This window comes from Bos mutus, chromosome 8 (assembly GCF_027580195.1).
Source record: "Bos mutus isolate GX-2022 chromosome 8, NWIPB_WYAK_1.1, whole genome shotgun sequence".
Classification (NCBI taxonomy): domain Eukaryota; kingdom Metazoa; phylum Chordata; class Mammalia; order Artiodactyla; family Bovidae; genus Bos; species Bos mutus.
The window spans coordinates 13,003,268-13,029,372 of record NC_091624.1 but is presented as its reverse complement, the minus strand read 5'-3'; the positions used below and the strand labels follow the sequence as shown (position 1 = coordinate 13,029,372).

The 26,105-nt window shown below is 40.7% G+C and overlaps 1 protein-coding gene across 1 annotated transcript in view; it reads right to left on the bottom strand.

Moving 5' to 3' along the window:
- SVEP1 (sushi, von Willebrand factor type A, EGF and pentraxin domain containing 1) overlaps positions 1-26,105 on the bottom strand; it is a 206,957-nt gene that overhangs the window by 46,368 nt on the left and 134,484 nt on the right. The window contains exons 26-36 of the mRNA XM_070375127.1: positions 23,559-23,760; positions 21,510-21,685; positions 17,836-17,960; positions 16,535-16,658; positions 15,561-15,731; positions 14,013-14,186; positions 13,471-13,590; positions 11,415-11,591; positions 10,914-10,998; positions 9,643-9,834; positions 8,183-8,350 (exon numbers count right to left, since the gene is read on the bottom strand). Coding sequence (XP_070231228.1) covers positions 8,183-8,350; positions 9,643-9,834; positions 10,914-10,998; positions 11,415-11,591; positions 13,471-13,590; positions 14,013-14,186; positions 15,561-15,731; positions 16,535-16,658; positions 17,836-17,960; positions 21,510-21,685; positions 23,559-23,760 — 1,714 coding nt within the window. The remainder of the gene's footprint in view (positions 1-8,182; positions 8,351-9,642; positions 9,835-10,913; positions 10,999-11,414; positions 11,592-13,470; positions 13,591-14,012; positions 14,187-15,560; positions 15,732-16,534; positions 16,659-17,835; positions 17,961-21,509; positions 21,686-23,558; positions 23,761-26,105) is intronic.

The following is a 26,105-nucleotide window of genomic DNA, read 5'->3' as shown; positions in this document are numbered from 1 at the left end:
CTCAAAATGGATTAAAGATATAAATGTAAGACCAGAAACTATAAAACTCCTAGAGGAGAACATAGGCAAAACACTCTCCGACATACATCACAGCAGGATCCTCTATGACCCACCTCCCAGAATATTGGAAATAAAAGCAAAAATAAACAAATGGGACCTAATTAAACTTAAAAGCTTCTGCACATCAAAGGAAACTATTAGCAAGGTGAAAAGGCAGCCTTCAGAATGGGAGAAAATAATAGCAAATGAAGCAACTGACAAGCAACTAATCTCAAAAATATACAAGCAACTCCTACAGCTCAACTCCAGAAAAATAAATGACCCAATCAAAAAATGGGCCAAAGAACTAAACAGATATTTCTCCAAAGAAGACATACAGATGGCTAACAAACACATGAGAAGATGCTCAACACCACTCATTATCAAAGAAATGCAAATCAAAACCACTATGAGGTTCCATTTCACACCAGTCAGAATGGCTGCGATCCAAAAGTCTACAAGCAATAAATGCTGGAGAGGGTGTGGAGAAAAGGGAACCCTCTTACACTGTTGGTGGGAATGCAAACTAGTACAGCCACTATGGAGAACAGTGTGGAGATTCCTTAAAAAACTGGAAATAGAACTGCCTTATGATCCAGCAATCCCACTGCTGGGCATACACACTGAGGAAACCAGAATTGAAAGAGACACGTGTACCCCAATGTTCATCACAGCACTGTTTATAATAGCCAGGACACGGAAGCAACCTAGATGTCCATCAGCAGATGAATAGATAAGAAAGCTGGGGTACGTATACACAATGGAGTATTACTCAGCCATTAAAAAGAATACATTTGAATCAGTTCTAATGAGGTGGATGAAACTAGAGCCTATTATACAGAGTGAAGTAAGCCAGAAAGAAAAACACCAATACAGTATACTAATGCATATATATGGAATTTAGAAAGATGGTAACAATAACCCTGTGTACGAGACAGCAAAAGAGACACTGATGTATAGAACAGTCTTATGGACTCTGTTGGAGAGGGAGAGGGTGGGAAGATTTGGGAGAATGGCATTGAAACATGTATAATATCATGTATGAAACGAGTTGCCAGTCCAGGTTCGATGCACGATACTGGATGCTTGGGGCTGGTGCACTGGGATGACCCAGAGGGATGGTATGGGGAGGGAGGAGGGAGGAGGGTTCAGGATGGGGAACACATGTATACCTGTGGCGGATTCATTTTGATGTTTGGCAAAACTAATACAATATTGTAAAGTTTAAAAATAAAATAAAATTAAACTAAAAAAAAATGGGGACACCCTTGAAGTCTGTTATTTAAAACCAGGCCATATATATTTTAAAACAACAAAAAATTTCTGTAATTCCTAAGAAAACTGTCCCACTGATATTATAGTGATGCCATAGAAGGAACATTTTAGGATGAACTGGCTGTAATGCATTATCATACTTCTGGAATGATTAAAAAAATCCTTTGAAAATGGGCAGAGTAATCTCCAGATGCAATTTTCAGTGGTTTGATTCATGGCATGAACACTTACTAATCGGCCTGGGCAGCTTTATGAGAAGACTTTATGAGTGGGTTATTAGCTCTTCTCTTAAGAAGTCTTAAAAGAGCAGCATACTAGATATTTAAAGAGCTGCAATATAATAAGATCAGCAGAAAGTATAAATCTGTATCAGTAAGTAATTCTGTTTTCAATTGAAAAAGATTATAAAAATGTTATTGTAGTGTATACAGTAATCACATTTTAAAAGTCTCTATTTGAGAAGACTCAAAAAGGAAACATTCTATCAGGATGTTAGGCTGTCAATAATCCTTCCTTCCTGTTGAATTTCTTACCAAGAGAAAATATGTAAGGATGAAAAGGAAAATGGGAAATTAGTGATCATTCTGTAAGTTGGGGCAGAAAGCTAAAAACCTCCAGTGTACTGTTTTAATAAAAGATGGATTTGGAAGGCCAATTTCAGGGCAGGAGACAGAAACGAGACATTCCTTTTCTCCCATTCATCTTACTACTCTAGGCTCCTAAAGTCTCTGCTCTTCCATCCTTAACTTGAGAGGGTACTGTCCCTTCTTAATCCAAGGAAAGGCTCATGCAAAGCACAACACTGGTATAAGACGACAAAACACTGAGACCAAAGCAAGAAGCTGTGTATATGCACCCAATAACGCAGGAGAGGGTAGCTCACACACCATGCAGGGCAGTGGCCTGTGTTAGGCAGCCCGAGGGAGAAGAGGAAGCTGAGCGGGTTAGAGAGGGAAACAGGTTCTCATCAGGCCAACAGCACTTTAGGAAACAGGAGGAGATGACAGTACACAAAAACCATTACACAAAAGCCATGACATGAGCACAGTGATTCTATCCTGTAACAGACACAGTGCATGTTCTATGCACTTTCCCTTGTGGGGGAAGAGATCGAAAAGAAGTGAAGCGATAAGGACAAGCACTGACTTCTTGTGCTGGCTATAATATAGTCTGAAAACTGCCTTTATGCAATACTTAATTAAATACAACAAAAATTATTTTAAATGCATAGCTAAGCTGACAACAAATGTGCCAGAAATGAAGAGGAAATTAAAAACAGAAAAGTCTGTGAATAAATGCTATGGTTGCCCTTGGATTGGACAGGAAAGGGAAGTAAGGGCAGTAAATATAACCTTGGGGTTGAAGTAGAGAGTAATAGCTGAGTCTCTGGCATGATTCTATGTCCTGGAAGGACATTCAGTGAAAGGATATTCACTAGAAAATTTGCACCTTGAGGCCCAGTGATGTGACAAGTGAGATCCCTGCACTTGCTAGGAATCTGGTTAGAAAAACAAAGTTCCAGCTAAGGTAGCAGAACCCAGGGGTGCATCTCATGTGGATTTGAGGATAGGATTTATACCAATCGGGCTTCCCTGATAGTTCAGTTGGTAAAGAATGGGCCTGTAAAACAGGAGACCCCAGTTCGATTCCAGGGTCGGGAAAATCCGCTGGAGAAGGGTTAGGCTACCCACTCCAGTATTCTTGGGCTTCCCTTGTGGCTCAGCTGGTAAAGAATCTGCCTGCAATGCGGGAGACTTGGGTTTGATCCCTGGGTTGGGAAGATCCCCTGGAGAAGGGAAAGGCTACCACTCCAGCCTTCTGGCCTAGAGAATTCCATGGACTATATAGTTCCTGGGGTCACAAAGAGTCGGACATGACTGAGAGACTTTATACCAATCATTTTGTATGGAAGGCCTTCAAACTGATAAATAAACGTAAAATTGGGTTTTGGTTGGTGATATTCTTGGGGTATGTAGCAGAAAAAATAGTCCATATACTCAGATCATTAAAGAACTGTCATAGATAAAACAAGCCCCAATACTATAAGGATACAATATAAAATTATAAAACACATGCATATTTTTCATCATGAATGGGTCAGTAGACAAACAGCAAGATGAGGGCACCAATAAATTGAGATAATAGAAAAAGTGGTCTAGAATTTAAAAAATAATATGAAATAAATATGTTCAAATAATTAAAGACAAAAGCCTCAAAATTCTATTTAAAAAGAAAAGACTATGTAAAAAGACACTTGAAAAATAAAGAGTAAGTTTAAAAAGAAAAATACAGAAAATGAAACTTTTAAAAAATGGACACACTTCAAAAGCAGATTATAGACAGCAGAAAGAAAAACTAGTGAACTGCAAGATATAAATTAGGAAATTACCCAAATGCAACTCAAGTGTTTACAGATAAATGAACATGTAAAACAGAAATAAAAGCTCTAGTATATATCTAATAAAACTAATATATATCTAGAAATAGAGAAAAGTGAACGTGAAAAAGAGAGAATATCTGAAGTGAAAAAGAGTTTATTCTAAAACTGGTGAAAGATACAAATCCTCAGATGTAAGAAGTCCAGTGAGCCTTGAACAAGATGAACGACAATCAATGCAGCTTTAGTCACAACATAGAGAACCACCAAAACAAAAAGACAAAAAAAAAAAAAAAAAATCAAAGGGAAAACACACTGTGTGTAAAGGAACAACTCAACCATTTTCTCAACCTCAGCACTACCGACAGTTTGGACCAGACAAATCTTTCTTGTGGGGGTTTGTCTTATGCATTGTAGTATGTCTTAGCAGCATCCCCAGAGTATATCTGCTCACTGCTAATAGCATCTTTCTCTCAATTGGGACATCAAAAACATCTCCAGACCTTGTCTAATGCTCCTGAAGGGCAACACTGCCCCTGATTAAGGACCACCGATGGCACCCACTCCAGCACTCTTGCCTGGAAAATCCCACGGATGGAGGAGCCTGGTGGGCTGCAGTCCATGGGGTCGCTGAGTCGGACACGACTGAAGTGACTTAGCAGCAGCAGCAGCAAATTAGATTGATGGAATCTTCGACAGAAACGCTCAAAGTCATGGGACAATGGAATAACATCTTTAAAAAATGTTTATGGAAGAAAACTATTAATGTAGACTTGTATACACAGCTGGGGGCTTCCCAGGTGGCACGAGTGGTAAAGAACATGCCTGCTGATGCAGGAGATGTAAGAGATGCAGGTTCGATCCCTGGGTAGGGAAGATCCCCTGGAGGAGAAAATGGCCACCCATTCCAGCGTTCTTGCCTGGAGACTCCCAAGGACAGAGGAGTCTGGTGAGCTGCAGTCCGTAGGTCGCAAAGGGTTGGACATGACTGAAGCAATTTGGCGTGCACACATGCATACCCAGCTAAACTATAATTCAAGAGCAAGGGTAAAATACTATTATTTTCAGACAAAGATTGTCTGAAGTACATGCCAAAAGACGAATATAAAGGACGTACTTCAGGAAGAAGCATTAAAGCCAAAAGGAAGTAGGGGGATGGAAAAAGCAATTTCCAGGACCCAGTAAGTCCAACTCTTAGTATGTAGGCCAGAGGTACACTTCCTTTTATGGACCAGGAAACCTGTACAAGGAAGTTTACATCAGCACTGTTGTGTCAGCAAATAAAGTGGAAATCAATTAACCCTCTACCAGTAGGGAAATGGGTAATTTAGAGATTGCTCATTCTTACAAGGAAATTAAAATGAATTCTGCAATTCAAATGAATTCTGTTGATTTACATGTATCAATAGTTATACATTAGGCTCAGCCTCTAAGTTGTGTCTCTTTTCAACCCCATGGACTATGGAGCATGCCAGGCTTGCCCATCCTTCACTATCTCCCAGAGGGTGCCCAAATTCATGTGCATTGAGTAGGTGATACTATCTAACAATCTCATTCTCTACCGCCCCCTTCTCTAATAGCTGTCAATCTTTCCCAGCATCAGGGATTTTTCCAATGTATCAATAGAGATAAATATAAAAAATATGATATTAAATGAAAATCAAGCCTCAAAGTGATACTCAGAATATGAAGCAACATACACAAAATTAAAATATTTATGAATATAAATGTTTTTGAGGACCTATATATATAGTACAGAAAAGATACACATTTACTTTGGAAAGAGTAGGTGGTGAGAATGGCTTCCAGTTATCTTTGTAATATTGTATGTCTTTTTATAAAAAGAAATCTGCAATAACTATGGCAAAAATTTAACTTGCTGTTTTATGTCAGCAGTGGATACACAGGTAATTTTAATATAGATTATTTAATTTGGCTCTGTGCTCTTTTATATATTTAAATGTTTCATTAGACATTTGCCCAGAAAAAAGGAATAAGACAGAAGCTCTCCAGTCTGGCCACCCTCGTGACACTCTAAAGATGAGTAAATGTATGTAAAGTGGGAAAACTGTTCTTCCTCGCATCAAGTTTTACTTTCAAAACCATGAAGCTATCTCGTAATAGCTATTAATATTTTCTTTCTTTTAGGGAAAAAACAGGGGTGACAGTGATTTGTGACTGCGTGTACTTTCTACTAATTTGGTTAAGACAGTTTCCCTTATATTACTAAAATGTCATCTCTCTACATAATGATGATGATGATGATAGGTGCATGCGTGCTCAGCGTGCTCCTGACTCTTGCAACCCCATGGACTGTAATTCACCAGGCTCCTCTGGCCACGGGATTTCCCAGGCAAGAATACTGGAGTGGGTTGCTATTTCCTTCTCCAGGGGATCTTCCCGATTCAGGGTGTAAACCCGCATCTCCTGCACTGCAGGTAGATTCTTTACCACTGAGCCAGCAGGGATGCCCAACAACGATACAGAAAATACTGATAAAGCCATAGCACTTCTTGCATATATAAAGCGCTTTAATAAAAATGGCCTCATGTCCTTTAACAGCTATATCATTTAGGTGGACAGACTTGGTTTCCATCTTTCCAATGAGAAGAAAGCTCCCACAGAGTGTCTATTTGCTTAGAGCTGAAGGAGTCTGCATGACAATAGGGCCCCAACACCTTCTGTTTTAACTATAAAATGGGAATAATTATTTCTTCGGCCAAAACCCCCTCTTTGTGGAAGGGAACACCTGAGATAATTCACAGGAAAGTCCTCTGAAGAATGCAAAACCCTCTACGAAGGCTGGGATTTATCATCATTTTCAATGTTATCTTTAGTTCGTCTTTTAATAAATCTTTTTTTTTCATAATATATAGACCTAACATTAGGTGGATACAGAACTCTTATGATACAAATGAATGATTTATACAGAAAAAAAGAAAATATGGGAATTTTTATAAGAGATGAACTTTAAAACTATATGTGAAGACAAAGTTCTAGCAGGAGATATAGTAAAATATTACCAGCATTTATCTTTGGGCAATTTAAAAAATATATTTTTATTTTCTAGTTTTATATAGTGGTAATAGGTTACTTTTGTAATCAGAAAAGAACCCAGAACTAGTCAATATCTAGTTATTATTTGAAACATTCATATTTGAAAAGATTTCACAAACATTTAAGTGACTAATCTTATATAGTACTATGCAGTTCATTAGGAAGCAGTTTTTACAGGAGTCAATCCACAGGGGAGAGATGAGGCCATCAAAAGTTAACTTCTACAAGTTAACAACATTGTAAATCAACTATATTTAATAAGTTTTAAAAAGCTAATTCCTACACTAACATTTTAATATTCAAGATTTATTTTTTCACTTGTTAAGTGTTAAGATCACTTAACAAGTGTTAAGTGATGTTAAAATGTTAAGATTTGGGATTTCTGTCAACTATTTGAGTATTTGACACTCAAGAGCTTTTTGCAAGAAAATGTTGTCGCCACCTTCTGGAGGCCTGTATTAGTAGGATGGTCTTTTTATCTAAGTGAAATGAACTTCAACATTGATGTTCTAGAAACTGTGTCCTCTCTTCTAACATCATAATAATGGCAGAGTTCGTTGAGAGATTGTCTTCTGGCTAGTCCATGTCTTCTATAATTTTATTCCTCACAATGGCCATAAGGAGTACGAACCTTTAATGAATTTGTAGAAGCAGCACAGAGAGTTTATACCATTTCCCCAAGGCTACACAGTAAGCAAATGTCAGAACGGAGACACACATCCAGGAAATGGCAAGCCCTCTGCTGCCACTCGTTACAACTGTATGAAAAGTAACTGTAAATCTGGAGTGTGAACGCTATCAACTATCACTGCTAAAACATTTATTGAGGAAGCACAGGAAAGAATGAGCAATTAAATGCCAGATGATCTGGGATTTAGTCACCCTTCAATTCTTTACTCCTTGCCTAAGACCTTAGGCCGATCACTGGCCCAGAGGGAACCTTTCCTTTCTCTGTGTCCTACATGGTTTTTGCGCGGATAAAATGAGACAAGGAGTAGGAAAGCACTTTGTAAACTGCTTCCTATTTGCTTACATCTCTAAATGAAATGAGAGCAGTAAAAATGTAAAAGTCTGAACTTTAATTCATGCAGACGTGGCATCTTTGTGCTGTGACCTAAGTCTTACCTTAGGTTTTGCAGGGAACAAGACACAAATGCTTATTTAAATGTGCTTTTTGCCTCTATAACTAAAATATCAAGATATTTTCCACTGCACTGCCCAATGTCCATTCTTCAAGGTCCAATTTGATAAATTACTTTAATTCCGGGAAAACACTATTTTTACAGGAGAACATGCTCCCTTTCTTACAAGAAAAGAATATCAAGCTCTCTCTGGCTTTGGCTGCCAGGAAATTTAATTTAGTGTTCAATGGGGTCCATCTGCAGTTGGGACCACTCTCTCCCAATAATCCTTTCCTTCCTCGGGTTTACTCACCCTTCTCTGCAAGCGTAAGTGACAGTGTTCCCGAAGGTGAAGTTACTCCCGGTGGTGACAGCATCTTTGATGGCCGGCGGCTCTCCGCAGGAGACGAGATGGCAGGTAGGTGGCGCTCTATCCCAGCTGCCTGAGGCCGAGCATTCAATGACCGAAGGGCCCTGCAAACTACAGGAAAGAAAGGTGTCACTTCTTTCCCTGGCTATTGACTTACTGCTCTAGAGATGAACTAGGAAGGACTTAGGGGAGAACAGGGGCCACTTGGGAATTTTAACACATGAATTTTCTTTCTGTTTTATTGCTTTATATAAAAACAAAAATCTGAGTTTGGCTATAGATTGATTTAAAACTAGGAGTAGGCTAAAACAACATAGCAACAACTGGGGTATAAAATAAAATGGTTTAATGTGCTCACTGGTGATGTTGTCAAGTACTCCAAACCTTGGATTAGCAGATTACTTGGCTGAGAAGCAGCATTAGGCTGGTTAGGGTCCAGTGATAAGGGAGACAGACACCCAGGAAGTCAGAGTAAGTCAAATCAAAGGGCACCGTCCTTGCCATGAGCCTGGGCAACTGAACAGTGTTGTTCATCACTCTGACCTCTGGTCTGCCTTTGAATTTAAAAACCCAGGAGCTCTTCGGCATGGTTTTACCCACTCTCACTTGCCAACCAGATTTTGATGGTACAACTCACTCCATTTTCCGTTCACTTGATCTGTTAGCCAAGTTTTTGATCACAGCCTGACTCTTTCACTTCTTTTTGAACACACACACACATGCACACACACACACAACATCGATCAAATTAACCTCTTAACAGTATTAAAGACTCAGGCCCTTATCTTGACATGATTTTTTAACAATATTCTATGCAATGTTTTGTTTACCAAAAAAAAAATCATCATCAAAGCGTTTTATTAGGTGTTATGTTATGCTTCATAAACAATTTTTGCTTTCATGTTTAGTGTCTAAATGTTTATAGTATTGAACTGGAGCTCTCAAAGTTAGACGGAATATTTCCCTGAGCATTTACTATAGGCTGAGCTTTAAGAAGCAAACATGTTTAAGAATATCTTTTACACTTAGAAACTTGTATTTAAAGCCAGCCAATCAATGGCACCCTACTCCAGTACTCTTGCCTGGAAAATCCCATGGATGGAGGAGCCTGGTGGGCTGCAGTCCATGGGGTCGCTGGGAGTCGGACACAACTAAGCGACTTCACTTTCACTTTTCACTTTCATGCATTGGAGAAGGAAATGGCAACCCACTCCAGTGTTCTTGCCTGGAGAATCCCAGGGACGGGGGAGCCTGGTGGGCTGCCATCTCTGGGGTCGCACGGAGTTGGACACGACTGAAGCGACTTAGCAGCAGCAGCAGCAATCACATGGAAGTGAAACCCATTGAGTAAATAATGAGTAACAGGGTACTATAGGAAGCTGGACTGCTGTCTAGGACTGTACCTGTATCCATTATCACATGAATACGATGCAGTAGAAAGATAGGTAAGCCCACTCAAAATATAGTTCCCGTGATTTACATCTTCGGGGCTAGAACACTTGACCAGTTCACACACAGGAGGAGACTGACTCCAAGAACCACTAGCAAGACACGATGATTCTTTCTCACCCTCCAGAGTATATCCTTTATTACATCTAAAGAAGATAAAAGAAAATGACAGAATAGAATTCACTTTGCATAATTTCATCTGTGCCAAAAACTCCAAAAAGACTAAGAATTTATACATATTGCTAGAATATTTTTTTCCTATTGAAATAGTGTTTTGAAAAAATTTTTTCAATATTGAATACTATGCATTCTGCCCACAGGGACCCTGCTGGGTAATAAATAGAAGGATAGATTTTAAGCATTTGACTTGCCTCCAGTTTGTGTCATGGGTTAGCATCTGCCAACAGAAAGTTCACTCTTTAAAATTTAATTGAAGTATAGTTGATTTACAATGTTGTGTCAATTTCTGCTGCACAGCACAGTAATTCAGTTTTATGTATGTACACATTCAGTTATACATATATATACATACATATATATTCATATATATGTGGCTCATATGGTAAAGAGTCTGCCTGCAGTGCAGGAGACCCGCGTTCAATCCCTGGGTCGGGAAGATCCCCTGGAGAAGGAATGGCAACCTACTCCAGTATCCTTGCCCGGAAAACCCCATGGACAGAGGAGCCTGGCAGGCTACTGTCTATGGGGTTGCAAAGAGTCAGACACAACTGAAGCGACTTCACTTTCACTTTTCACTTTCATATATTGTTTTCCATTATATTTATCATAGGATATTGAATACAGTTCCCTATGCTATACAGGAAGAACTTGTTTATCCATTCTATATATAATAGTTTGCATCTGGCTAATCCCAAATTCTCAATCCTTCCCTCTTCTTCTCCCCTCCCCCTTGAAAAACCACACACCTGTTCTCCATGTCTGTGAGTTGTTCCTGGCAAACAGAAAATCCCTGGTTTGATAATGGTCCTATCTAAAATAAGTCCCTAAGATGCTATGAAAGAAGGCCCTACAAGCTAATGAATATTTTTGGTTATAAACTGGAGCTTTGGATACAAGCCCAAATATAGAATTCAATTAATTCCATATTAATCTGAAAACATCCTCTGGGATTACTCTTTGTCTTTTTTTTTTTCAATCAGTATTCTTTCACTGCCAGCATGTTATCGACAACATCTACAGTGCAGTGTTCATCTTAGACACTCACCTGTATATTACTTTATTGCCATAGGTAAATGCAGATCCATCAACACCACCATTTTCTGGGAGAGCTGGTGCACCACAGGAAACAGCTTAAAGGAGGAAAACCGACAGGCATTACTTTTCTTAGCCAGTATGTGTAAAAATCTCTTTAAGGGCAGCTCCAGGATTTTGGTCACGTTTAAATATGAGCCTAGGGGCTTCCCCGGTGGTCTGGTGGTTCAGATTCTGCCTTCCAATGCAGGGAGTGTGGGTTTGATCCCTGGTCAGGGAGCTAAGATGTACATACCTTGTGGCCAACCAGAACATGAACAATAGAAACAAAACTGGAACCAATTCAATAAAGACTTTAAAAATGGTCCACATCAAAAAAATCTTTACAAAAATAAATATCAGTCCAATATTGGGCTTTAAATATAAAAAATATTGGGACCACACTTGGCATTTCTCCACCCTGACTTTCTAGCACTGCTGTACACCATAAACATGGGGAATTTACTCAACATACCTTCACAATATGGTATCAGATGACTCCATTCTCCAGACTCCAAACATGTGATCCTGGCCGCCCCCACCAGCTGGTATCCTTCTTCACATGAAAACGTGACCTCGGCACCCACGGTATAAGTCTCTCCAGAAGAGTGGCCGTTTTCTGGATTTCCTGGAGTCTTGCATTTTATGGGTTCTTGAAAGAGAGAAAACAGTTTTTGTGGGTCAACAGGGTCTTTCACATAACCACATGAGGTCTCATAGCAAAAGAATTCCACTGCAGTTAAGGTACCAATTAAATCTTGAAGGGGGAAGAAAAAACTTCTGCAGGGAAAGGCATGAATTCCAAGGACACACCAGATGATTTAATAGGCATTTGAAAAACAGTATTTTGAAACAGCAATGAATAAGAAAAAGAAACATCATGTCTCTGTCCCCAAAGCAAACTGTTTAGGGAGGAATTAGTGGTGGTTCCAGGGCATGGCTCAGAAGGGCTTCAGCCCCTCCTGCCTCATTTGTTGTTGTTCAGCCGCTCAGTCGTGTCCAACTCTCTGCGATCCCATGGACTGCAGCACTCCAGGCCTCCCTGTCCTTCACCATGTCCTGGAACTTGCTCAAACTCATGTCCATTGAGTCAGTGATGCCATCCAACCATCTCATCCTCTGCTGTCCCCTTCTCCTCCTGCCTTCAGTCTTTCCCAGCATCAGGGTCTTTTCCAATGAAAAGACCACTTTTTAAGTGCAACTGACTTTCTCTCAAGATGATATAAAGACAGCCACAAAGCACACCGAGGGGAAGTTCCCTGCCTCCCCTTTCAAACAGCTCCCAGATCAAAGTCTGCTATGTGCAAATCCAGGGTCAGTCACCCCTTCTAGGAAGGGGAATTACAGAAAGGGAGATTTAGGGCTAGAGCTGAACAATGGGACCAAAGGAAAACTGAAATTCTCAAAAAAGGGAGATACACTGATTCAATCTTTCTAAAGATCTTTTGGACTTTACATGGAACCCTCACAAAAAGTAAATGCAATTATAAGACTGATTTTGAGAATTCCTCATTAAGTTCTAATTTTTCTAGTAGCTGCTTTCTCACAATTAGTATAGAAAGATGTTGATGGGTTGAGTATTATCGACCTTATCACAAAATACAGGTAAAGCAAGTAGTAAGGCAGGATGTCTATTTTTTTCCCCCCAATGATATAATTCTGTGTGGCTGAGGCAGAGGAAAGATTCTGAAAGTGAAGAGGTGATGGAAGTAACCTCTTTGCTGTGACTGAAGGCAGTAGAGGCCACCGCTTATATTTCTAGATCCACTCTATTATTCTTCTATTATGGAGACATTTCTTCAACAGTCAGGTGATAAAGTTGGCTCTCAGTCTTGTTTTTCAGAAATTGGATCTATGGCCATACCACCCTGACTGTGCCCGATTTCGTCTGATCTCAGAAGCTAAGCAGGATCAGGTCTGGTTAGTACTTGGATGCGAGAATTTGTGAAGTTAGGAAAAGCACGGTGCTAGTTTAAAGCACCTCCAACTGTTGCTTGTGTATCTTCACACACTTTTTACTGAAGTATAAGTTGATTTACAATGTTGCATTAGCTTCAGATGTACAGCAAAATGATTCACTTATACATATATAAGTATATCTATTCTTTTTCAGATTCTTTTCCATTACACATGATTATAGGATATTGAATATAGCTCCCTGTGTTATACAGTAGGTCCTTTGATTATCTATTTTACATATAGCATTTATAGTATATATATGCCAATCCCAAATTCCTAATTTATCCCTCCCTCCACTTTCCCCTTTGATAACCATAAGTTTGTTTTCTATGCCTGTGAGTCTGCTTCTGTTTTGTAAAGAAGTTAAAGTGTATCATTTTTTTAGATTTCACACGTAAGCGATATCATGTATTTGTCTTTCTCTTTAAAGTATCTTTTCAAAGATGATTTTTCTTCTCGCTATCCCCTTTGAAGTTGAAAATACTGTCTTATTTTTATATGACATACATTTAAACTATATACTTGAATGAAACAATTGAAATAGGCTTCCCAACTACACATAGCCTAGTTACCTGCACAGTTTTTCCCATCTCCTGTGTAGGGCGGGATACATGAGCAGACGTAGGATCCATCTGTATTCAGGCAGGAGGCGTGCTCACTGCAGTCTGACCCAACCGCACATTCATCGACATCTAAAATAGAGATGGTTTACAGGCCATAAGGCTGATGGATTTGTCTCATGGAGCAAACATTTGTTTTCACTTTTAAATCATTCTGTATCACTTAATGCATCACACTATATATATTTTTCATGAAGTTTAGATGTAATAGTCATAATCACATTGCAGATCTACAATAAAAGCTATTTCCACAGTTTATAGGTGGATAAGTAGAAGAAAGAAAGAAAAAGATATTCTTATATTGGGCCTGGTAACAATTTAAAACATGTTTGGCATGTCCATGGACAGCTGCTTTGTCACTATGGCTTGCCCAGAGCTGACTAGGACGAGATGAAATTAACAAAGGCATGCCACAAGAGCCTCAGGAATTTGGGACAATTATCTCCCACAGAGTCAGAATAAAGGCACGCAGTAATTGCCAAGATTCATCTCACCAAGACACGATGGTGAAATGCCATTCCAGCTCCCATTATCCGTACAGAACATCCTTGAATCGCCCAACAAATAGTAGCCATTGTTGCATTGGTAGGTCACTGTGCTGCCAGCATGGAAGTCCTCGGCTGAATAGAAGCCATTCTCCAAAGGGGGTGGCACCCCACAGCTAATGCCTAGAATGTGACAACTACTTAAGGAGCAAAATACTCAATGAACATCTTATTTATATTAAACCTGTAGTTGAGTTAAGCATGAACTCTTCGATGCACACAAACATTACACTGAAAATACTACAGGGGTGGTGGCAGGCTGCAGCCACGCTTGAGCCCAGAGCATCAAGCACAGTGTCTGGCTCACAATGGGCATGCAATTCATTCATTAAAAAAAATATTTATGGAGGGACTTCCTTGGTCGTCCAGTAGCTAAGACTTTGCGGTCCCAAAGCAGGGGGCCTGGGTTCCATTCCTGGTCAGGGAACTAGATCCCACATGCCGCAAGTAAAGATCTAAAGTGTCACAACTAATACCCAACACAGCCAAATAAATAAATACTGAAAAGAAAATTATGGTGACCCCACTACCTGCTAGACATTGTCTGGGTGCTTAGGTTGAACCAAACAGACAAAATCCCTGCCTTACAAAGTGTAGTGTCTAGTCAGAGATGAGATACATGAAACACATAAATATGCCCCAGGGGGAAAGAGATGTTATGGAGGAACTTCCCCAATCACCCTGTCTACAATAGCAGTCCTGCTTCCACCCAACCCTCTCACTTTATATCTTCCTATCCTGCCTTTCCCCTGGTGGCTCAGTCGCTAAAAAACCTGCCTCCAATGCAGAAGACACAGGTTTGATCCCTGGGTTGGGAAAATCCCCTGGAGAAGGAAATGGCAACCCACTCCCGTATTCTTGCCTGGGAAACCTCATGGACAGAGGAGCCTGGAGGGCTACAGTCCATGGGTCCCGAGAGTTAGACACAACTGAGCGGCCAAACCACCAAAGCACCACCCCACTTTAGTTTTCTTCAAAGCCTTTACTTCTGCATTTGCTGTTCTTACTTACTGTAAATAATAATGTTACTTGTTACTTCTTGCCTTTCCTACTACAATGTAAACTCCACAGAAAGAGAGACTTTCCCCAACTGCTGTATCTCCAGAACTTAGTTCAGTGTCTAGCACATACTAGGTACTTTCAAAATTGTTGAATAAATGAATGAATGGGTGCATCCAACTTAAAGAGATATAGCCCTGTTTTCCCACCCAGCAACGGCCCGTCTCCCTCTGGGCTCCAGGCTTCACACCTGTCTTTCCCTCCATTCATTTCCTTGGGCCACGTGGGTGCCTTCACGGGTGGTGTGCTCTCTGTATCCTCATTTCCCACCTCCCTCATGGTGCCCAGCACACTTCATTACACAAAGAAAGTAATGAGTATCTGCTATATTGGCTGTTAAGAAGTACTTCACTTTTATCTAGCATTCCTCAAAAAGTGTTCTTAGGGTTTCAGTAATTTTCAAGAGCTACTGAAATGCCTTCAACAAAGGCTGCTCACGTTCACAGCGAGGCAATGGTTGTGTCCACTGTCCTTGATTTAGGCAATACTGCACAGAGTTCCCGACCATCTGGAAGCCTGGATCACAGAACAGACTGATTTTGGAGCCTGGCTTTACGTCTCTTGATGCAGTTCGCAGATGAGGTACTGATCCTTCTAAAGACGGGCAATCTGAGGGCAAAGAACACTGGTTCAGAGCTTGTCAGAAACACACAAGCAACATCACCAGGTTAAGGGTTTCAAATCATATATTGTACCAGTATTTGAGAGCCACTCTATTGATACTAAAACAAGATAACGTGTAACCAGATCTCTGGCATGCAAAATTTCTAGAAAAAAACTATTGGAGTCAACAAACAATTTTTCTTCTTTCAGCAGAAGTCTGCTGAATATTTTTAAGGAAAATGGTATTTTTGAATTACAAATAGTATTTCAGAATTAATAAAATGTTCTTATGAGTTAACAAAAGCCATGAATTCTAGGATACCTTCAGAAACTTCTTTAAATATTATATATTGAATTTTAGGAGGCAGCTATTCAAACCATTCAGAGTTTGACCACTCGGTTGTATATTATTACATCTATTTCTTTCCCCTCTGTGCTACCTGCACATGGATGATGGCTAGTAATTACAGAGCCAAGAGAGTACCCCATCTCAAACTGGAGGACAGGACTTCGATGGGCATTTAAAAAAAATTAACCATATCCCTCTGCTCATCCTATTTCCCTTATTTTACCTTTGTTCAAGTTTCCTGCACAATTATTTTGTACTGTGTTATACAGAAGGTATTTAAGTATGTATATAAAAAATAACAGACCCTTTAGATAAGGTAGGCTAAACATGAATTATTAGGTAAACAGTAGACTGACAAGCACATGCTATTTGACCAGTAGAGAATCACATGTCTCCTTTTGCTAGAAAATCCCGGAGTAATCAAGAGACAGCAGAGTCTAAAGAAGAAGGAAGCTATAACCTGAACAGAATATGCTCTTCGGATTGATCTTCACTCTCCCCACAATTCCTGACAGGAAATCAGGCCAGGCTAGCACGTTTCCTTTACTGAGTTCCTCTGGGCATGAGGTGGCCAGCGATTTCACCTGAAAGTTTACAAATCCATCTTTTAGACAAACCTCACTTGTTTCTGGAAGACAGAGCTATTATATCTTAATCTGGTCCTGCTGAAAACATTCACAGGCTTGTGAGGGGTGGGGGCGGGAAGCAGAGTTTTGGATATAGGGAGTGATTTCAGGGGCAAAGGAAAGTTCTCTTCCTTTTCTCTCTCTCCCCTCCACCCCCACCATTCCTTTTACCAAATATTTCATAGTCGCTGGAAATTCTGAAATTCTACATATAGAATTTCTTGTCTAAAACTTTGCAGTTTGTTAAGGTGTTGAGGGGCACTTCCTCTCTGGCCTCCTATCTCTGATCTGGAGGTGAGAAAGCTGAGGTTCAGGCAAGTTCTGCCACAATAACAGTCAGAGTAAACATCTATCAAGCACTTTTGCTGCTGTTTAGTCACTAAGTCGTATCCAACTCTTTGCAACCCCATGAACTGCAGCCTGCCAGGCTCCTCTGTCCATGGGGTTTCCCAGCAAGAACACTGGAGTGGGTTGCCATTTCCTTCTCTTGGGGATCTTTCTGACTCAGGTATCGAACCCACGGCTCCTGCATTGGCAGGTGGGTTCTTTACCACTGAGCTACCGGGGAAGCCTGTCAAGCCCTTACTATATGTGCCAAACAATACCTCAATCTTATATGCAGGATTTTGTTCCATTCTGCCAAAGCTCCACTATGCAGTTCTATTTGTTTATCTTTAATAGATTTGAAAACTGAAGCACAGAGAGATGGGATAACATGTTCAAAATCATCAGAGTGAGTTCATGGTGAAACTGGAACTTGAACCCAGGCCATTGGACTGTAGGCTGGCTTTAACCACTAGCCCATCTGTTACTCTGTATGTGTGATCTTGTGCCAGCCCTAAATTTCTGCTTCTTGAGTCAGAGGGATTGGAAATATTCTTCTCTATGATTCTTTCTAGTTCTGAAATCACAAGATTTTATGAAACAGTCATGTCCAATAAAATTATAAAACATCACCAAGACACTATAAATAACGTCTGCCTAGCTTAGTCTACTATCATAGCATCAAATGATACTGCTGGTAAGTTCTGAAAACTCAGCGGTGGCATAGATGTGGTAGCAGTAGGCTGTGCACGTTCGTACTGGTTTGTACCTTTGCATGTCATTACTGTCATACACTGAAAATGGAATTGACCTGCTGTGGAGACAGGACATAGTCCCAGAGGTTGAGCTGGCTTATGGAGCCCACAAAAGACTCAGCCGGGTTGAATCCCTCTCCTTTTTTGTCTTGTTCTTGCCCAATAACCAATGCACCACCACCTAGAAAAGGAAAGAAAAAAAGGAAGAAGAGTGGCCTGGCTGTTCTTTCTAAAGCGCTAACTTAATGAAGGCACAGCCTATACAAACGGGAAATTATAGAGAAGCTAAATTATCTACATTCACTGCATGATTTAACAGTAAGATGAGTTCGACATTTTATATAGCACCTGAAAAATCAGTCAAAGAGGATTTGGAACACAAGATTAGATTTATACATATTTAACTATAAAACTACATATATACATATATATGTATATAATATTTTATGTCAACAAAGTAGTTAAGTCCTACTTTGCCTCTTTAGCTCTAGGAAATTACCCTCCGTGACAGATTACCAGTAGCTGCTCTTCATCGTATTATTCTTTAGCCTATAATGCTTAAAGTTCTATTACCAATTCCAAGGAACATTCATTCCAGTGGCTGCTTAACGACCCAATCCAATGGAAACTCTTCAATATTCACCTCTGGTGACTTCTCTGTATCACTTGTTTCTTGGAAGCATTTCATTCTATTAAACTGCCCTTCCTGGCACTCAAAAAGGTCTGTACCCCTCGAGAGCTACCCTTCCCCTTTCTCCACTCTGCTTTGTGGCCGCAAGGTTCATGCCCATGGACTACACCACCTGGTTTCTTCAGTCCTCTGGCCTCTGTTTGTCTGGCCAATGGAGACCAGCCCAAGATAAGAAAGTGGGATGAGAAACAAGTTTAACTTCCTGGATACCTTCTCCCAGGCAACAGATGGAAGGGGCTGGAAGGGGCCGCTTTCCTCTGCCTTGCATCATTGCTCCCACTGGGTGATTTCTCCCCATCACTACAGGTTCACCTACATTCTGGTGACAACTCCCACTCTCTGTCACTTCATGTACATCTCTTGTGCCTTTCCATCGCTACTAGGCATGGGTATTTTACTACCTCATTTTGGTTCTCTTAACCTTGCCCAGGACAGCATTCTAAGTCATTTCAATTGTGTTCTGACTCTTTGTCTCCCTATGGACCACAGCCTGCCAGGTTCCTCCGTCCATAGGATTTTCCAGGCAAGAATACTGGAGTGGGTTGCCGTTTCCTACTCCAAGGGATCTTCCCAACCTAGGGATCGAAACCGCACCTCTTGCGTCTACCTGCATCTGCAGGCGGGTTCTTTACCACTAGCTGGGAAGCCCACGTCTTTGAAAACAATCCTTTCATTAAATTCTTCAGTTATCCTTCTGGTGTGTGTCACTTGTTTCCTGCCAGGAGCCCTCCTGACTGCAGCTGGTTTCCATGACAGCATCCTCCCCTGGTTCTCCTTGAGCCTTTCTACTCACCCTCAGTCTCCCTTCTCCACCTGCCTCTTAGATTCCGATGCACCCAGGATTCTACCCTGGCTTCATCTCTTCTTCCTTCACTTACTCTCCCATGTGATCTCCTGCAAATCCATGTCTGTAGAGCCCTCATTCATGATTTCCCAACCTATATTTTTCTCTTATAAAATTAATAATTAAAAATGAATATATACACGTGGAAGAACGTTTTTAAAAATTAAGTATAAGGAATTCTTCCTATTCAGGAAAAATCACTTAACAGTTCTGTGTATTTCTTTCTAGATTATATGTTTTTAAAATTATTTTTTTAGTACGTGTGTATGAGAGAGATTTTAAAACACACAGCATAGGATCCTATTACACATGATGTTGGAAGCTTGCTTTTCTTGAACATAATTTCATTTCATGAGTTTTCAGTTCCATTCAGTTCAGTTCAGTTGCTCAGTCAGGTCCGACTCTTTGCAACCCCATGAATTGCAGCGCGCCAGGCCTCCCTGTCCATCACCAACTCCCGGAGTTCACTCAAACTCACGTCCATCGAGTTGGTGATGCCATCCAGCCATCTCATCCTCTGTCGTCCCCTTCTCCTCTTGCCCCCAATCCCTCCCAGCATCAGAGTCTCTTCCAATGAGTCAACTCTTTGCGTGAGGTGGCCAAAGTACTGGAGTTTCAGCTGTAGCATCATTCCTTCCAAAGAAATCCCAGGGCTGATCTCCTTCAGAATGGACTGGTTGGATCTCCTTGCAGTCCAAGGGACTCCCAAGAGTCTTCTACTTCATCATGTGAATGTGCAACAATCCATAATTTTCTTAATTGACTAAGTTAACAACCATTTCTTACTGGGTACTGGAGGTGTTTCCAGGCTCGGTACCGAGGTAATGCTGAACTAATTCATAGATACACAGATATTTGTTCAGATCACCGATTCTTTCTTTTTGATTAATTCCTGGTAGAGAATTGTTGGTTCCATGCAAAGAGTTTCTCTAAGGCTGTTGATGAAATACTTCTAAATATCTTCCCAGAAAGTCTGGATCAATGTTCACACCCCCCAGGACTCTATAAGAGCATTTACCATGCTTACTTCTTGACAAACATAACCTATCACTAAAAGACAGTTCTGTCATTTTGATATAAAATGGTATCAAATTATGTTTTTAGCTGCATACATTTGTGGGATTAAAATTCATACTCAATATGTCTAAAACCAAATACAGAATCTTCCTCTACCCCTAATTCTTGCTCTAATAATGGTCCTTTCCCAAGAATTTCTATCTCACCTAACACAGTCTTCAATAAATCTGGTCACCCAAACCACAGTCAGTCATTCACTAGGGTCTGTCAAATGCAGTTCTGCAATAGTTATGGGCTATAATTCATTCTTATTGCTGTGGTCAGAGAACCATCCCTGTGGGTAGCTACTATTATAGTTTCAATTCTTTTAAAATAGAAACTTTTTTTTTTTACCATAAATGAAATAAATGCTCATTATAAAAATATCAGAAAAGGACCAAGAAGAAATATAAAAGCCACCTGCAATCTCACCACCCAGAGAAGGGAGAGTTAAAAACAACAACACTTTAAACACAAAAAGAAGCCAGCACTTCACTTCACAGGATAATACCACTTCCTGCAGAAACACTTTCAACGTTTCCTTATTTACTACAGGGAGCCTCCAGCTGTTCTTCCTCACATGACACACGTCACAGAAGTCACAGAAGAACCTAGATAGAGTAGGCTTACTGCCAGGCACAATGCCGAGAACCCTGGAACACTTAATACTTTTGCATTCCTTCAAAACTCAACTCTCTAAATATTTGTTTAAAAGTATTTTTAGAAGAGAGTTTGAGTTCTATGAGAAAAAGGGCATAAAAGATAGAGAACTATTAGCAGTGCTCCAGCTTGTATTCTGAACCTACTTGTTTAGTGTGTATACTGATCACAAACCAAACCTAAAAAAAAAAAAAAAAAAAGACAAAACCAACAAACAAAACACCAGCAGTTAATCTCCTTCTTGGAAGACAATTTAGTAATCACGCAGTCATTTCAGCATGCATCTTGGTAGTCTTATTTTAGATCCCAAAGGCATTTCTCATACAGTCACACAGCTTACCTAGGAAAAGCTTCTAATAATTCAGTCTGGATAATCAGGAGGTGGTAAATGGGAAAGAGAACTTAGCAAACTTGCTATTCATCAGAGCACCACCGCCTCTAGCATTGAATGGAAGTATATGCTGTTTGCTAAGACGTACCAGGGATGGGTGATCCAACAGAGAGGCCCATGCCACCGTCGGATAAGTTCCCATCGATGTAGACTTTCCAGGCTCCATCAGTACTCGTCCAAGTGATGGCAATGTGATGCCAATTACCGTCATTCACAGAGGGACAGTCTGTTATTTTTTCCTTGCCATTTACATAAAGAACCCAGCTGCACAAAGATTCAAGGGATACAATCATCAGTCATACGTTGTAATCCCTTACGTGGGGCATGTTACTATCTTTCTTCCTTTTTTGTGGGTAAAGCACTTTGGGTACAACCATTACCTCTTTTTCTCCATCTGAGCCATGTTTCATAGAAGCAGAGTTGATTATTAATTACCTTTTATTGTCTTGTAGCTTACTGAAAACTGGTTTGTGTTTCTTGAACACTGAGGGGTAGGGAAAATGTCTTAGGACAAGCTGAAACAAACTGGCCCAATTTGAGATAATTCACCAACTGTCTATTCTAGAGAGAATGAGTCAAGAATGGAAGGAATGAGAGTTTCGCAAATGTCAGTCTGGTTTCTTTTCTCTAGGATGTATGTTCCTACAACTTGGAACAGACTTCAGAGATGTCCTAGGAAGTCAGTCCTATCTCTCTGTTGCCAGAACAGTCACTTGGCAGATGAAGTATGTTGATGCAAGGGAAAGAATAATTGGAACTAAACAGAGGTGACCAGCTACAAAAGGGTTCCAACAACCATGTCACTTAGAGAAATGTCCAAGTTAAGAAGCAGCGGAAAGTGGAGTATCTTCAAAAGCAAATGGAGAAAAAGAAAAGATTAGGGGAAACTGATAAAGAAGAAGTCATTGAGTAACTGTATCAGCATCTTCTAAACCTCTATTCAAAGATGTTTATGAAAAGATATTTCTAAAACACAAATTGTTTCCCCACTGTTCTTCCTCCCCAAACTTAAGCAGGCAACAGATTTTCTCTTTCTATACAATCTGTCTCGGGGGAGGATTTTGAAATTTCTTACATTTTGTTTCTGACTGTTCAAGTCCACTAAGAAGGACAGGGTTTGAGGATGGAAAGATTTTCACCAGAACAGTGAGAATCTCATGGACTGAGGCAAGGAAGGAGAGCTCAATGTGTTGTCCCTGAGGCCTGGAACCTGTTCAGAGCAAAAGGCCACACGTTTGGGTGGACCTGGGAGGAAAAGGCCATGTGGTGTGCCACAGAATCTTTCTTAATCAAAAGGCATAAACTCTCAGCCTTGCCAAGGACTCCACACGTGGCGAACAGCTGAGGTTCTTAAAGGATCGCAGAGGTAGCAGACAGCTCAGTGATCGGCAGGGTGGACAGACAACCAGTGGTCGAAGTCCTGCAGGTTGAGACAGGTTGAGCCTCTCTGTGGCTCTTTAGCAAAACTTTGTGGGTTTTAGATGATCCATGAGTATCTAAGACAGGATAAGCAGTTACTAGTGAAAGAAATCAGAGAAACAGCTGAAGCTGACTTTCCTATCAGCCCAGAGGGATGGGGCCCCGAACTGGAACTAATTGATCCAAAAAGACATAAAAAAAATGTCATCTTGCACCCTGGAGATTTCAAATGGATTCTTATTCAATACAAGGGTCTTCCAAGGACCAGGAGTGCCACGGAAGCCCTTTGACCTTTGGCCACTGACAGGTAAATAAAGGAGCACTGGTCTGAACAGTCAGTTTGACAGTTCTGCCACTCCCGTGGTGTGAGATTTGGGAGGGAAAGCATTTAGCTTCTCATTCATTTTACCTGTTAAGGGGCATCAGTTCCTCAAGTCCTTGTGAAGCTCAAATGAAATAATACATAAGAAGATATCTGGGCTTCCCTGGTGGCTCAGATGGTAATACTTAGCAAATAGCAAAACACAATCCATGTATAAGGCACTACCACTGAAATGCTGCCTTCGTATAGGACCTGTCCAGATGCTCTGATTGACTACCGTCACCCTGTTGTCCTGTTGGAACACTTGACCCTCCTACTGCTCCATCCCCTCCCATGTCAGTTCTAACCTGGTGCCAGGATAAGTCCTAACATGGCCTTCCTGATGTCTCTGCTTACCCATTATAATCGGTTAGGAGGAAGGTATTGTCACTGCCATTCTCCAGGGCATAGGAGATCGGTGTCCCGTAATTAATGTCGTCAGACGATTTCATCCAGAACGTGCAGGTCACAGCATGGAGGGTCGGAAGGACACCATCCAGCATGATGTAACCATAAATGCCAGAAACTTCAAAATCCAGGTTAAAGCCTGCTGACTGTTCTGCAACAAATAAGAAAAGAATGAGAAGACATACAGATGGCCAAGAGACACATGAAAAGATGCTCAATACCACTAATTATTAAAGAAATGTAAATCAAAACTACCATGAGGTATCACCTCACATGGTCAGGAGAGTCATCACTAAAATGTCTATAAATAATAAATGCTGGAGAGGGTGTGGAGAAAAGGGAATTTCCTCTACTGTTGGGAAGGCAAACTGGTGCAGCTACTATGGAAAATGGTATGGAGGTTTCCTCAAAAACCAGAAAACAGAACTACCGTACAGCCCAGCAATCGCACTCCTGGGCATATGTCTGAAGAAAACTCTAATTCTAAAAGATACATGTACTTCAATGTTCACAGTGGCACACACACACACTTACACACGAATGGAATACTATGCTATGCTATGCTAAGTCGCTTCAGTCGTGTCCGACTCTGTGCGACCCCATAGACGGCAGCCCACCAGGCTCCCCCATCCCTGGGATTCTCCAGGCAAGAACACTGGAGTGGGTTGCCATTTCCTTCTCCAATGCATGGAAGTGAAAAGTGAAAGTGAAGTCGCTCAGTCGTGTCCGACTCCCAGCGACCCCATGGACTGCAGCCCACCAGGCTCCTCCGTCCATGGGATTCTCCAGGCAAGAGTACTGGAGTGGGGTGCCATTGCCTTCTCCAGGGGATCTTCCCGACCCAGGGATCGAACCCGGGTCTCCCTCATTGCAGGCAGACGCTTTACCCTCTGAGCTACCGGGGAAGCCTGGTAATGAATGAAGTAATGCCATGTGCAGCAACATGGATGGACCTAGAGATTATCACAATAAATGAAGTACGTCGTATGGAAAAAGACAAACATCATGATATCACTTACCTGTAGAACCTAAAAAAAAGTGATACAGATGAACTTATTTACAAAACAGAAACAGACTCACAGACACAGAAAACCAGCTTATAGTTACCATAGTTACCAAAGAGGGTAAAGGGATAAATGAGGAGTTTGGGATTAGAAGATACAGACTGCTGTACATAAAATGAACAAGTTTAGCACAGGGAGCTGTATTCAGTATCTTGTAATATAGTACAGGGAAAAGAATACGAAAAAGAATATATATACATGTGTATATAAACATATATGACTGAACCACTCTGTGTATACCAGAAACTAACAAAACATTGTAAATCAACTATACTTTAATAAAAAGAAAATATCATGGCACTTGTGAAGCATTTTTCAATTGTCTAAGGTAGTAGCAAGTATGCAATACTACCGTCAAAGAAGTTCGTTTCAGTAAATATGATCATCTGAGAAGCAATTTCAAAATTAAACACATGTTGCTTATGAAATAAATAACATATTACTTTAGTATTTTGTATGTATTTTATTATTATTGAGATATAACTGATTTACAATATTAAATCAGTTTCAGGTGTACAACACAGTGACTCACAATTTTAAAGGTTATGCTCCATTTATAGCTATTATAAAATACTCAGTCTTTCCTATGCTTATCCCTGCAGCCTATTTATTTTATTCATAGTAATCTGTACCTCTTCTATCCCTATACCCATCTTGCCCTCCCATCTTCCCCCTTCCACTAGTACCCACTAGTATGTTCTCTGTAAGTTTGTTTCCTTTTTGTTCAACAAATTGGTTTAAATAAAACCAACAGTGAATATCCAAGACAGCAAAAGCACTCAGCAGTGAAAGGAAGCTTTGAAACAGAATAGCTGGAAGGAGAGGTGGGGCTGGGGAGTCATTCAAGATGAGAGACTAAGCACCTGTGGGCTGATGGGAATAACTCAAGAGAGTGGAGTAACTGACATTGCAGGAGAGAAGGTGGGCGGGGCGGCGGGGGGGGGGGGTCCACTGCTAGGGCAGTAGATCATTCCTGCTCAGGCCCCTGGTTCTTCCCCATTTCAGAAGCCCCAATCCTGCATATCCCAGTCAACAGAACAAAAGTCCTATAGCTAGAAGACTCCTATGCTCTGAGAAAGCTGTTTAGCATTAATTCTCAAACATATCCATGGACTCTGACCTTCTAAATCAAGTGACTTATCCAAGTGTCCTTTCTAAACATGCAGAATGTGAAGAGTTCTGCTAAATTCAATTTTCTCCATTTCACCCTCACATCTCTAAGCTCAACCTCCTCCTCTGTGCTACTGGAGATAACATGACCCACTTCATTGGACGGCTGTGAAGGTTAAATAAATACAAAATGCTTCACATAGTCTTTGGTATATACATTGTGCTTAGTGCAGGTAAAAATTGACATTATTATCACTATACTTGGACTTCCCTGGTGGCTCAGACGGTAAAGCGTCTGTCTACAACGCGGGAGCCCTGGGTT